The sequence below is a fragment of the Schistocerca piceifrons genome, chromosome 1, assembly GCF_021461385.2.
Source record: "Schistocerca piceifrons isolate TAMUIC-IGC-003096 chromosome 1, iqSchPice1.1, whole genome shotgun sequence".
NCBI classification, from domain to species: Eukaryota; Metazoa; Arthropoda; class Insecta; order Orthoptera; family Acrididae; genus Schistocerca; species Schistocerca piceifrons.
This window is the reverse complement of record NC_060138.1, coordinates 818155094-818170793: the sequence shown is the minus strand read 5'-3', so window position 1 is coordinate 818170793 and position 15700 is coordinate 818155094. Positions and strand designations below refer to the sequence as shown.

Below are 15700 nucleotides of genomic sequence, written 5' to 3'. Positions count from 1 at the left end.
GAAAGGAGAAGCCACACAAATTTATTGGAAGAATCCTACGGAAATATAATATATGCACGAAAGAGGTCACTCACAGAACCCTCGTTCCTCAAGTTCTTCATTATTGTTCGTTAGTCTGGGAACTTTGCATAGTAGTATTAACTCTTTAAGTGACATTAGTAATATATGTACCACTGGTCTTAACTGCAATTCATTACTTTATTTGTTACAAATAGTCGACTGTCTTAGTATTAATATATTCATAATAGTGTCTCTGGTAAGTATGAAAACCATTTTTATTTTTCTAAGCCAGTAGGTTTGGCATATCGGCGAGCAAGTGACTAATGGTATGAATGTTTACGGATGGCCTTTAAGGTACCCGTCTTCAGCGCTGGTTTTGCACTGAGATAGGATCTGTCTCCTGATATCTTCTGATCTAAACGACAGCAAGTTCAAATCACATTAACATTTCCTATATTACAAAGTATCTAACAATTCGCTAGGCGTTTGGAAGCATATTTACAGGGTGTACTCGCCGTACATGCAAGCAAATAGATTTCTTGAATTCAGTTACGTCCAATTTTACTGATTACGTTAATGAAGAATGAACACTGCAGATAATATTGTTTCACAACGTATCTCAAAAATATTAGCCGGTTCGATAATGTAAATTATTTACGCAGACGGAGCACATGTAGGATGATTGCTGAAAATATACAACATGACAAAAATAGTTTATGCACGCATTGAAATGTAAAAGACGTATTAAAATGGTCTTCCATGCTTAAGGGCGAAAATAACTTTCGTATGACGTGTTGTTCCCAGGTAACATAAGTTCGTGAAACTTGGACCAAACATGGAAAGAAATGCTACGGGTAGGTGCAGAAGGTCACTGAAAGAAATCCGCAATGAGACGAACAGAAGTTACACTGTTCTTGAAACACAATAATTACACTGAAACCACCGTGATTTATGACGGTCTCCTGGACATTACAAAAGGCGGGACATGGTTCTTAATACGGTGTGTGATCACTACTCACTGCTCCTATGCTGGCCACAAGGTTGATAACGAGTTATTATGGCAGGGCGTTCCATTCTTCAACCAGCGCGGTTGATAACTGATGGCCGGTCGTTGGTGCATGTGGACGTCCTGCAATACGTCTGCCTAACGCATCCCACACATAGTCGATGGGATTTATGTCGGGGGAACGAGCACGACAGCCCATCCGCCAAATATCCTCTCTCTCCCAGAGCTCCTCCGCCTTCACCGTTCGAAGCGGCCGTGCGTTGTCATCCATAAAAATGGAGTCAGGGGCGAATGTGCCTCTGAAAAGACGCACACAGGGAAGGAGTACAATGCCACAAAAAAGTGACCGGCGGGGGAACCGTGTTCAAAAATTTGCAGGTCAGTACGTCCATACATCATTGTTGTTGTTATTGTTGTGGTCTTCAGTCCAGCGACGGGTTTGATGCAGTTCTCCATGCTATTCTATCCTGTGCAAGCATCTTCTTTTCCCAGTATCTACTGCAACCTACATCCTTCTGAATCTGCATAGTGTATTCATCTCTTGGTCTCCCTCTACGATTTTTACCCTCCACACTGCCCTCCAATACTACATAGGTGATCCCTTGATGCCTCAGAACATGTCCTACCAACCGATCCCTTCTTCTAGTCAAGTTGTGACACAAATTTCTCATCTCCCCAATTCTATTGAATACCTCCTCATTAGTTATGTGATCTACTCATCTAATCTTCAGAATTCTTCTGTAGCACCACATTTCTAAAGCTTCTATTCCCTTCTTGTCCAAACTATTTATCGTCCATGTTTCACTTCCATACATGGCTACACTCCATACAAATACTTTCAAAAACAACTTCCTCACAGTTAAATCTATACTCAACGTTAACAAATTTCTCTTCTTCAGAAACGCATTCCTTGCCATTGCCAGTCTACATGTTATACCCTCTCTACTTCGAGCATCATCAGTTATTTTGCTCCCCAAATAGCAAAACTCACTCACTACTTTAAGCGTCTCATTCCCTAATCTAATTCCCTCAGCATCACCAGACTTCATTCGACTACATTCTATTATCCTCGTTTTGCTTTTGTTGATGTTCATCTTATATCCTCCTTTCAAGACTCTGTCCATTCCGTTCAACTGCTCTTCCAGGTCCTTTGCTGTCTCTGACATAATTGCAATGTCATCGGCGAACCTCAAAGTTGTTATTTCTTCTCCATGGATTTTAATTCTTACTCCGAATTTTACATTTGTTTCCTTTACTGCTTGCTCAATATATAGATTGAATAACATCGGGGATAGGCTACAACCCTATCTCACTCTCTTCCCAACCACTGCTTCCCTTTCATGTCCGTAGGCTCTTATAACTGCCTTCTGGTTTCTGTACAAATTGTAAATAGCCTTTCGCTCACTGTATTTTACCCCTGCCAGCTTTAAAATTTGAAAGAGAGTATTCCAGTCAACATTGTCAAACGCTTTCTCTAAGTCTACAAACGCTAGAAACGTAGGTTTGCCTTTCCTTAATCTATCTTCTAAGGTAAGTCTAGGGTCAGTACTGCCTCACGTGTTCCAGTATTTCTAAGGAATCCAAACTGATCTTCCCCGAGGTCGGCTTCTACCAGTTTTTCCATTCGTCTGTAAAGAAGTCGCGTTAGTATTTTGCAGCCGTGACTTATTAAACTGATAGTTCGGTAATTTTCACATCTGTCAACATCTGCTTTCTTTGGGATTGGAATTGTTATATTCTTCTTGAAGTCTGAGGGTATTTCGCCTGCCTCATACATCTTGCTCACCAGATGGTAGAGTTTTGTCAGGACTGGCTCTACCAAGACTGTCAGTAGTTCTAATGGAATGTTGTCTACTCCCGGGGCCTTGTTTCGACTTAGGTCTTTCAGTGCTGTGTCACACTCTTCACGCAGTATTATATCTCCCATTTCATCTTCATCTACATCCTCTTCCATTTCCATAATATTGTCCTCAAGTACATTACGCCTCCCTAAACCATAGCACCTGCACCACGAAAACGATCATGTTTGACAATGTTCCTAGGTGCGTTACCTGTCGCCATATCAGGGTACGGTCAGCGTACAAATGCACTAACATCGCCTAGTACGACTGAAGATGATTAAAAACTGGTCATATCATAAGGCATCGTTCAATTTGGGCTTATTTTTAATCATCACATATATTATCGTAGAGGGAATTTGGTGTCAGTGAACGTCAACTGTTGGTTGAAGCTATAGGCTGTGCGAGCTGCCGTTATCAGCGTGAACGATGGCTTTCAAATATTTAATACATTAGTTATTTAGTTATCATGCGATATGTATGAAAGTCCCAGTCAGTGACCAAACGAGGTGGTGCAGTGGACTGGCGTTCGAGAGGACAGCTGTTCCAGTTTGCTATGTACGGGTCGTTCGACCTAACAACCAGAAACTCCTCTCACACCTCTGGCATGCGAGTGGCCTAACCTGGCAGGGGTCGTGCGTGTTCACCAAGCCGACAGGCTACAGCGTGAACGCTATCAGTGTGTTAAGGCCGTTACGGAACCGTTGCAGGTAGATTTTTCTTCGAGTCCTCTGGCCAGCTACTGACTACACCCGCAGTATATCTTCCAGACCTCTAGCAGGAACCTTCGGCGTAGTTCCGTTCGTCAGTCACCGCAGACCGCGAAAGCTGTCTGTCACTACCTCAGGTACCACCGAAACGTGGCCTCCACACCTGTGACTGAGTGGGACTATGTTATCAGCTGTCGATCTTATCTTTCGTTGTACTGTTCTACTACTTTCAAAGTGAATCTAAGACTTGAGAGTTTGTCCGCCATTGGGACCATCTGCCTACTTACCAATGTATGGCTGTGAAACATGGACGATAAACAATTTAGACAAGAAGAGAATAGAAGTTTTCAAAATTTGGTGCTACAGAGGAACGCTGAAGATTAGATGGGTAGATCACGTAACTAATGAGGAGGTACTGAATAGAATTGGGGAGGACATGAATTTGTGGGACAACCTGAATAAGAGAAGGGATCGGTTGGTAGGACACGTTTTGAGGCATCAGAGGAGCAACAATTTAGCACTGGAGGGAAGCGTGGAGGATAAAAAGAGATGAATACTCCAAGCAGATCCAGAAGGATGTAGGTTGCAGTAGTTACTCGAAGATGAAGAGACTTGCACAGGACAGAGTAGCATGGAGAGCTGCATCAAACCAGTCTTTGGACTGAAGACCACAACAGCCACAGCCACGAAATACTGCAAGCAGTTCTTATAATTTACTTCCTCCAAGGACGAGATTTAGTTAATGTACCTTATAATTAATCTCTTCTACATTGTTTACCAGGGCTGTCTTCTTATTGAGCCTCAACAGGCGGCAGGTATTATAAAATCCTCGTCCGGATACACAGATTAAGGTTTTCCATTGTTTCTCTAACTAGCTTGCAGCAACAGCAGGGAAGGTTCCTCTGAAGCGGCACACCTTTCCCATCATGATCCAATACGGTCTTGTGGTCGGTTTCTACAGACTTCGTCATCGACGGGATGTTAATCGCTGGTCTTCCCTCCTTACTTCTCAGTTCTCATTAAGTGTTTTTGAATGGCATCCTAGGCTTCTGTGCGACCACTACCTACTTTTAGCGTGTCAACAGCGGATTCACATTTTTGTAATGTGACTGTGACAAGGCCATCAGGGATATCAGCAGGAAACTGGTTGCACATTTGGCCTCTGCACACTGGGCGTCGTCGTGGGTGACCACTGTTGACCTTTTTTGGTGTCTGAGTTTTATGGCGTCAAAGTCAGGCAGTAACACCTCAAACGTTTTCATATGTGGCAGCATCTTGAACACAGTAAGCACATTTTCAATAGGAGTCAGTTTTTTTCCCATGATCTGCTGGACGTGCGGTTTGCAGTTACTTATCCGGTTGCTGAATCGACTGTCTAGTTTGCTGTTTCTGAGGTTTTTTAGAGTTACTAGCTTGGAGACTTAAGTTTTCAAAGAGCTTAAGCATAAATTTAAAATTACTTTCCTGCCCTTCTGAGCTCGTCTTAAGGAATGAGATACCGTTCGGTTGAATTATTTCTCAACAAATGTTTGTGGACGCAGGTTATCTGCGATTACTGTCAGTATAGCATAATAACACAAAGAAGAAATTTAATGCTTATCTGATTATTTAATATTGTTGACGAATAGAAACCGAAAGGTGATTGCATTAAAATGATTAACCCTATCATCGTCATGCAGTTAAGTCTTATACCGCAGATGTGGAGCACAGTCTGCTTGCAATGTTTATGAATTACAAAAATCGTACACGGAGTGAACGGAAGAATGAGTAACTTTCTCCACTTGTTACATATTTTCACAAGAAGAAACTACTGTCAAAAGGGGCGGTGAGCGTGAAATAGATTAGAGGAGCTCTTTTTGAGGTATTCAAGCAGTCAGTAAGCAGAAACTTTTTAATTCCTCACAAATGAAAGACACGGTTACGACGGTCTAATTCCGAAATGTAGTGTGGTATGCCCGAGCGAAATATATTCTTAAAAAAAAAAAGTATATATGGAAAAGATGCAACCCAAGTTTCATTGTTGTTCAAAAATGGTTCAAATGGCTCTGAGCACTATGGGACTTAACTTCTGAGGTCATCAGTCCCCTAGAACTTAGAACTACTTAAACTTAACTAACCTAAGGACATCACACACATCCATGCCCGAGGCAGGATTCGAACCTGCGACCATAGCGGTCGCGCGGTTCCAGACTGTAGCGCCTAGAACCGTTCGGCCACCCCGGCCGGCTTCATTGTTATGCTATTTACAATACATATATATCACCGAAATAATATCATGGTGGGTTTACTGGCATTCCCCCGGGCTACCTTAAAAAGCTTTTAGTCATTCGCGACTAAAATGAAATTTTCTCTATTTATGTGTTTTTAAGTTAGACATTCGGCTTTAAAAATAGTAATTACTCTCCACGGATAAAAATAAGACAATCATTACGGTAAATATCCTAAACTACATCGAGGGCTCCTCATTAGATACCACGGGGCGCAGCATTGAGTCAGTACTACAGGAATTGCAGTCAGGTGAAGGGCGCAGGCCATTGCTTTTAATTAGGTCCCTCGTTGTGTAACAAGGACACAGCAAATGGAAAACTGGCAGGGATAGCCAAACTAATCAGCTGAGAGTGGTATAACAAAGACTTATCGCGATCTTCGATTCTTGTTGTATCGACTCGGTAATAAATACCACGTGCTATTGACCTTGTTGTTCCACATCTGTTCAATTTCAGCCAGCGAGTTAAAATTAAAGATAGAAATCGAACAAGTTATCGCACCGGTGGGTGGCCTACTTCGAAAGGCGTGTCGAAACGAGAAGCACATACACCTGCTAATATTGTATTTCTTTTAATGTCAAGGGAAATGTCTGTACCTCAGCAATTGGAATAATTACAATCTTACGTAACACTACTCTCAGAAAAGTTTAAAAACAGCTTCATAAAAATGTATTTACAAAAACTTTCCCTGTGAAATTGAACTGAATATACTCAGATAGTTTAAGCTTAACTATTACCACTTCTACTGGTGTTGACTTTTTGATCAGTTGCAGGTCGCACAGCTATCAAACAAATTTTTCGAAGAGCCGCTTTTGCACGTACATCTCTGTCAAAGCGATAGTTGCTGTGTTTTAAAATGTATAGAAGTTTCAGTGATATCAGTTAAATTTCTTATTCTTAGCTGATACCTGTTGGGCAATAAAGTCAGTCAGATGTCATCTAGACATTCGGAATAACTTTCTTTACAGTGTTTCTGAGGAAGACTTGTTGTTGTGTATAATATTGACTGGCTTATTTATCCCCCATGAAACCAGCATACAGTGATCAGCGAGAACATTATGACCACCGACCTACTATCGATATAAACCCGTCCAGGCGATAGCAGCGACACCTGGCGAGAAATGACTGATAAGCCACACACACACGCAAGATGCATGCAGTCTCAGTGAGCGTGCTGTCCGCTGTCCGCGTGTAGAATGGGGAAGGCGCATGATCTATCTGAGACCGACCGAGTACAAACTGCGGTGGCCCGGAGGCTCGGCAGGAGCATTTTGGAAACTGCACGACTTATTGGGTGTCCGAAAGGTGCTGTGGTGGGTGTCTTCAACACGTGATGACACCAAGGTGAAATCACGTCCAGATGTCGTTGGGTTGGGTGGCCATCCCCCATTACAGATGTCGGACATCGTAGGCTGGGCAGACTGGTAAAACAGGACAGGTGGAGAACTGTTGTGAAACTAACACCAAACTTTAATGCTGGGCAGAGTACAAGTGTGTCTGAACACACAGTACACATTACACTCCTAACGATGGGCCTCCGCAGCCGAAAAGCCATGTATGTTCTAATTTTAACGCAACAACATCGGCATCTACGACTGAAATGGGCACGTGAGCATCGGCAATGGACGTTGGCGCAATGGCAGAGCATTGCATGGCCTGATGAATTCCGATACCTTCTTCATCATGCCGGGAGGGCGCGAATCCGTCGTCTTCCAGGGGAACAGCTCCTTGACGCCAGTACTGCGGGACGGAGACAAGCTGGTGACGACTCCATTATGCTCTGGGGAATATTCACGTGGGCATTCAAGGGTCCAGTGGAGCTCGTGCGAGGCACCATGATGACCAAGGAATATCGTACACTGGTTGCAGACCACATACACCACTACATGACTATCATGTTTCCTGACGGCAGTCGCATTTGTCAATAAGATAATGCTCCATGTCACAACGCCAGGAGTGTGATGGAGTGGTTCGAAGAACACAGTGGCGAGTTCCAATTGATGTGCTCTTACTCAACTCGACAGATCTGAATCCGATCTAGCACGCCTGGGATGCGATTGAATGTGGCGTCAGAGCTCATCGCCACCTCCCAGGAATTTACGGGAATCAGGTGACTTGTGTGTGCAGATGTGGTGCCAACTCCCTCCAGCAACCTACCAAGGACTCATTGCTTCAATGCCACGATGCGTCACCGTCGTTACCCGTCTCAAAGGTGAACCTACCGGCTGTTAGGTAGGTTGTCATAATGTTCTGGCTGAGGGGTATGGATGGTATTCAAAGCTCAGCGATTAAAACCCATGTCTGAACATAACATTAGAAAGGATATGATACATTTTACATGAAAAACTAACTATCAGGAGCCTTGTGATATATGACTGTAGAATTACAGAATTCTGCCCCAAAACAAATTGTAACCTAACGTCTGAAATGTAATACAAAGAATTCAGCTTTATACGTGGGTCGACTGCTCTTGTGAATGTGACGAAAGATAACATCAGGTCACAACTGAAACAGTTTCAAGGCAATCGGTGGAAGCTGATGGCCTTGGACCAAAAAATACAAATTCCGAATGGTGTAGTGGGATGAACATTTCGATTCCTGTGTTAATGAGAAAGTATTGTGCAAGGTTAAGTATATTTTTTTGAACAGTCAATGACATGAGCGAGGCAAACACACGAGGAACAGCATGGCACACATAGGTTTCGTTTTTTTTCCTGGTATGCAAAATAGATTTATAGTCTTTCGTGTGGTAAAACAATAACTACCGAATACTACACAAATGAATTGGACCTACTGGACGAAAATCTAAGAGGTAAGACACCTGGCTTCTGAAGATGAACATCTTTTTGTCAGGTCAATGAAGGGCGCTTGGCTGATGGAAAACAGAGATTTTAAGTAAGAATTGTAGGAAATTCAACTCTTTTCATAAGATTTGCCACACTTCAACTGCCTCCTATTGCTACATCTAAAGAAATTGGTGGCCACAAAACGTTTTGGGCCCAATGAAGAGATTGACAGCCATACATGAATATTTTCGCGGATATTTTGTAACTTGGGACGTGGGGATTATTCATTGTAAAAACGGCGGAACGAGTCCATTGATCCAAGCGACGACAGTGTAGAAAAATATGCTTATTCTTAAACTGAAACAATACCAGAGCTTTTATAAACCTACTGCATAGAACTGCGACGCTTGGTATATCACTGCGGCACTAAAGTTTTCAGTGCTTCACTATCACCAATATGCCACATAGGAGGAAGTGGAGGAAATGTCGATATGATGGATGTAAGAGAGATATTAAGAAGTTGTCACCCGAAGATACGAAACATCTGGAGACTGCAAAAAGCATAGAAAGTCGAGGTAATTTCAGATATCATTCCTATTCGTTCTCCGTATCCAGAGCACGCTATCCACGAATTCGGTTTAGAATCGCACATCTCAATTTAGAAAGGCTTTGGCAATACATGTTGGATGTTACTTACGTCCACATGAGCCTGAAGTCTCCAAGAACGTACTACTGTCGCGCTACGAGATGTTCGATACCACAGTGCACTTGAGTATTTGTAAATATATTCAAAAGAAATGTCTCTAGAGTCACTAATTATCTACCGAACATTATTTATATCGTATGTAACACACGAACAGGACCCATGCCACGAAGGGAAAATTCCAATGAATGAAATACTCCAGGCCTTCATGTCACCTTCTGGCAGCTTTTGATGACTATGTAAATTACTTCCGTTAATGCAAGACGTAAGGAGCTGTTGGTACGATGGAGGCAGGAAACAAGGAAGATCGTTATGCTACCATCTTGAGCGCTTGTACATGTCTCTGTGCATACAAGCCTATATATAATACAGGGATAATGAACGGCTTATGGGATCAATAAAGAAATGGCGACTGAAGTTAAAGTATTGGACAACAGACGAAAAGTATCTGGTAAATTGTTCAAGGAAGTAAGGGAGAACCTCACGAGTACTGAAGTGAACCAGGAGGACATCTCTAAGTAATCAAAGTACAGATCGCTGATCAACACGACGAGCTAAAACAGAAGAGCGGCTGGACAGAGAAGAGAAGATGGGTAGCCAGAGAAACGATGCAATACTTTTGGAGTGCAAAAAAAGGACATCCAGAAATGCTTTATAGTTACTTGAAGTAGACTCTCGTGGTTCTAAACGAGACAAGAAAGTAATGCCTTAAATAATAATCATTACTATCGGTCGCCTGTATTGGAAAAATTGACGAAAACTGTAGTACTTACACTGTCCTTTAACGTTTACATATGTGGTGTCTGCTCTTTCGGACATGTCCGAAAGAACAGACATCATTTTGATCCTGCAGCTACTATAAATCGAGATACAGAAGAATTAAAGACATTGATTTATATCTATGGGGCAAGTTGAAAATTTGTGCTGAATCGGGATTCGAACCCAGGTCTCCTGCTTTCTAGGCAGAAGCGCTGACCAGTTCACCATCCGGACACCGTGGTCACCGTAAAAGCACGGACTAGCCCAGCACACCTTCCATCAGGCCTAAATTCTCAATTTATATCACACGCAATTGATGTAGCGCCCCTGCTTATTAACCTCATTAATCGTGCCATCTCGCCGATTCATCAGTAACGTGTGGTATAAATTGAGAATTTGGATCCGACTGGAGGCGTGGTAGGGTAGTTCGTGCTGTTGTAGTGACCACTGTGTCCGGAAGGCGTAGTGGTCAGCGCACCTGCCCAGTAAGCAGGAGACCCGGGTTCGAATCTGGTCTGGCACAAATTTTCAACTGGCCCCATTGGCATAAGCCAAAGTCCAGTGACAGCTAATGTCTTTAATGCCTCTGTGTATTGCTTTAACGTTTAGCTACACAGTAATCAGTGTTACGTATACCGGCAGAAACGCCCACGGTACAGGTTTTATCAGAAAGTCAGTCTTATCCTCTAGCCCACACCGTATTAGGTGTTCGCTGTTACTATTTTCTGGGGCGCTGTATACCGGGAATGTGCGGTGCAATAGTAAGACAGGCTGCTCACCGTTGTCACGCTGCTGGAAAGTCACAGACTAAGGCAGTAGTGAGGTGGGGTGAGGTGTGAGCCGGGAGGCGTGTGTAGTACTCACTGAGGCGCGGCGTGGCGGCGGCGGGCAGCGCCGGCTTGGGCTGCACGGAGCACGGCCGGCTGATCTTGGACGGCGGCCGCAGGCCCGAGGGCTTGGCCGCCCCTGACCCAGAGTCCCCGCTGCTCATCTCCGCCTGCAACGACACCACGCACAAGCTCTCAGCACACACCAAGAAACACCGTCGACCTCTGACGGTCCTATATATTACCCGCTAGTGTTACACAGGATGTATCATAATTAATGGCGTAAACACATACATTCGAAACTACATGATACTAGCATCAAGAACGTCTCAGTAAACACAGGTTGTCAAACAAACCGTCTGCGAGATAAATTGCGACTTACTGGTTACCATCCGCCACTCAATTGATTCTGCGTAACGCCGCATACCGGACTGTGGTATGGTGGTGGTGGTGTGGTGGCAGTACTAGTAGTAGTAGTAGTAGTAGTAGTAGTAGTAGTAGCTTTATTCATCCGTAGATCTCTTTTTACAAGGATATAGGGCATGTCAAAGTATTTACAAATTTAGATCAATTTAAAATAAACTAATTCTTATACACATTTACAGACTTCTAGCTAGAGACAATCATTAGATTTACTCCGGGTGTACAATACGTTTTTTACAAATAACTTATTAAATAATGTAATGCCACATTGTTCACTCATATCTCACTATCAGTCACTGCACACATCGTTTCATATCACTTCACTCATTACACACACACACACACACACACACACACACACACACTGATGATCTCTGGGCCATTTTCTGTACCGCAACTTCCCATTTGCTATCCTGAAAAATTGAGTCAGTATCCCTCCATTGTGAGTGAGATGTTGAGCTCTGAAAGAGGAATAGTATTGTGCTATGCATAGCTTGGGGGTAAGTATTTCTAGAAAGGAAAAAAAAACATAAAGTGAAGGTGTTATGTGGAATGTTGGATATTTTATTATAATAATAATAATAATAATAATAATTGTTGTTGTTGTTGTGGTCTTCAGTCCTGAGACTGGTTTGATGCAGCTCTCCATGCTACTCTATCCTGTGCAAGCTTTTTCATCTCCCAGTACCTACTGCAACCTACATCCTTCTGAATCTGCTTAGTGTATTCATCTCTTGGTCTCCCCCTACGATTTTTACCCTCCACGCTGCCCTCCAATACTAAATTGGTGATCCCTTGATGCCTCAGAACATGTCCTACCAACCGATCCCTTCTTCTGGTCAAGTTGTGCCACAAACTTCTCTTCTCCCCAATCCTATTCAATACTTCCTCATTAGTTATGTGATCTACCCATCTAATCTTCAGCATTCTTATGTAGCACCACATTTCGAAAGCTTCTATTCTCTTCTTGTCCAAACTATTTATCGTCCATGTTTCACTTCCATACATGGCTACACTCCATACGAATACTTTCAGAAATGACTTCCTGACACTTAAATCAATACTGGATGTTAACATATTTCTCTTCTTCAGAAACGCTTTCCTTGCCATTGCCAGCCTACATTTTATATCCTCTCTACTTCGACCATCATCAGTTATTTTGCTCCCCAAATAGCAAAACTCCTTTACTACTTTAAGTGCCTCATTTCCTAATCTAATTCCCTCAGCATCACCCGACTTAATTAGACTACATTCCATTATCCTTGTTTTGCTTTTGCTGATGTTCATCTTATATCCTCCTTTCAAGACACTGTCCATTCCATTCATCTGCTCTAATAATTATTATTATTTATTTGTATAACATTTTTATCAAACCCCTACTCTGTTTTAGCTAAGTAATCCTTCAGTGTATAAAATGTATTGAATAACAGGTACTTTTTAGCTGCTTTTTTAAATAAGTACATTTTGGTTTATTTTTTCTTGGTAAATTTAAGTTGAGTCTATCTCTTGCTGCATGGTCTTGGACAGAGCTATTTGTGCACTAATTACCAATTTTATTTTTGATGTGTACAACTGACTCGTAAATGTATTCACACAGAGCAGTTAAAAATCCTCAGTGTTCTGAACAGAACTTTACAATGAGTTCGACTAGTATTTTTGGTTATTATTCTTATGGTTCTTTTCTGGAGTTCGAAAATTGTGTTCATATTTTGTGCGTTTGTTCCCCAAAAAAGAATTCCATAGCGAAGAATTGAGCGTGCATATCAATAATGTGTATCTAAAAGAGACTGCATGTTACACACTGATGATAGGATTCTAAGGGCATAACATGCTGATGACATTCTGTTTGTAAGTACCTTTGTGTGTTCACACTACTTCAACTGAGAATCAATATTCATTCCTAGAAATTTTACATTTGTTACACAGTCTATACAGGTGCCATCTACATTTAACTGAACATTGTCATTTTTCCTCTTCAAACTGAAATTCGTGGCATTAGTTTTCTTTATGTTCAATGTCACTTTATTACTTATTGATCAATCATAAACTTCCTTGAGAGTTTCATTTGCTTTCTCGGCAAGCAGTTCTCTTGTTTTATCAGTGACTATAATATTGCTGTCATCAGCGAAGAGGATTTTTTCACCATGAGTAACACTACTAAATAAGTCATTGATCAGGAACAATATTGGTCCTAACATGCTACCTCGCAGAACCCCTATATTAATGTATTTTGGTTCTGATAAGTGTTTTACTAAATGTTTAGATCTATTTGAAGTATGTGTTATCTCTACTCTTTGTACCCTATCTGTTAGGTATGATCAAAACCAGGCGTTAGCTACCTCTCTCATTCCTAATGCTTCTAATTTATTTACTAGGATCTTGTGGTCGACTGTATCAAACGCCTTAGAAAGATCCAAAAATATGCTTGTGACACACTCATCTTTATCAAGAGCATCAAGTACAACTTCTGTGAATTCTACTATGACTGACTCCGTATTTTTGCCACCTCGGAAACCAAACTGTGATTCGCTTAAAAGATAGTGTTTATTCAATAAGATGGTCTTTGTTAACATTTTCCAGACGTCGAGTTGTAAGCAGAACGGATCGACAGGACAATATAGCATCACAGTGCCTCTCATCTCAGTTATTTTGTGCTGTACGAGCGTTGTTGGTAACATGGAACATTACAGTAATGAGAAATATGCAGATATGCATTTCCTGTATGGTGGGGCTAACGGCAATGTGCGGGAGAGGCTGCACGCTTGTACCGAGAAACATACCCTGCCCGAAATCACCCAGAGAGTCGAACGTTCGAAGGGTGCAGTAACACCTCCAGAAACTGGCAGCTCTGCACACGTTGCGCGAGCGGGAAGGCCTGCATGAATTGCACCTGTGCTTGAAGCTGTGCTGAACAGTCGAAAACTCTCCAGGAATCTCGACAAGGAGACTTGCTACACAGATTACTGGAATGAGCCAGAGTAGTGTTTGGAGAATAAGGCATTCCGATGCAATGTACCTGTGCCAGCTCCAACGAGTTTAGTGAACTGGTGAGGCGGACGCTCTGTCAGTGGATTTAACAACAAGCTGTAGGCAACGCTGCGTCTGATAACATTTTATTTAGAGATGAAGCAGCATTCACTAGTGACGGTGTGCTTCTTTTTCACATTTCTCGCGTTTGGAATCCTCTACGCTCCAACCCACACGCTGTGCATATGTCTTCACATCAGCGATGTTTCTCATTGAATGTGTGGTTAGGGAAACGTAGTAATCCTCTTATTGGACCATAAATGTTAACAATACGGAATTACCTTCGGTTTCTGCGGCATCATCTTGCAGGACTGCTTGACGATGGGTTGAGCAAGCAGAACCTGTACCGTGGCCTCCAGTGTCACCTGGTGTAAACGTGTTTCAGCCCACTTTAAAGGTATAATGCACGCCATTTCAGTTAACACGATTGAAGAATTGGAGCAGAGACTTAATGCTTGTCAAGAATCTCGAAATGATCCAGGCATGTCTGAAAGCATTAGAAACTCGCTGCCGTGACGGGTACAGGTCTGCATCCAAGTACAAGGACGACACTTTGAACACCTCCCTCAGCCAGCCACGGTGGCCGAGCGGTTCTAGGCGCTTCAGTCCGGAACCGCGCGACTGCTACGGTCGCAGGTTCGAATCCTGCCTCGGGCATGGATGTGTGTGATGTCCTTAGGTTAGTTAGGTTTAAGTAGTTCTAAGTTCTAGGGGACTGATGACCTCAGAAGTTAAGTCCTGTAGTGCTCAGAGTCAGCCACACCTCCCTCAACTACGACTACAGCCACGTAACTGTCGAAATTATGATACACTCTGTACACCAAGGAAATACTCGTACGAAAGAAAACATGTAGTGACTTCACGAATATGGGGTGCCGTTTAGAAACTGTAAACATACTATCGATACGATTCCGAATTAATGCTTACTAATGGAAAGAAGATTTTAGTCTTAGCGTTGTTTTTGTTATAATTTGCAGTCCGGAGACCGGGGTGATGCAGCTTTCTACGCTACTCTATGTGCACAACGTTTCTTGGTTTCGATGGCTACGTCAAACTATTCCTTGATGTCTCAAGAAGTATCGTACCGACCGACCCCTGGTTTTATTCAAGTTGTCCATAAATACCTTTTCTTTATAATTCAATTCAGTAGCTCCTGTCTGTACCATTTATCATTTAAGTTGCCACTTCCTCACAGTACTACACTCCAGACAAACCTTTAGAAAAGACCTCTCAACACTTAAATTTGTACGACAGGTTACGCTATTCTCTTTTTCAGAATGCTTTTCTTACTATTACCAGTCTGCATTTTATATATACTCCACTTTCACGGTCATTACTTATTTTGCTACACAAA

At 42.4% G+C, this 15700-nt stretch overlaps 1 protein-coding gene across 4 annotated transcripts in view; it reads right to left on the bottom strand.

The window, feature by feature from the left end:
- Positions 1-15700, bottom strand: part of LOC124714119 (CAP-Gly domain-containing linker protein 1) — a 526326-nt gene that overhangs the window by 261970 nt on the left and 248656 nt on the right. For all 4 annotated transcript variants that reach the window (XM_047242995.1, XM_047242996.1, XM_047242997.1 and 1 more), the window contains exon 3: positions 10934-11066. In XM_047242995.1, coding sequence (XP_047098951.1) covers positions 10934-11060 — 127 coding nt within the window. In that variant the 5' untranslated portion in view covers positions 11061-11066. The remainder of the gene's footprint in view (positions 1-10933; positions 11067-15700) is intronic.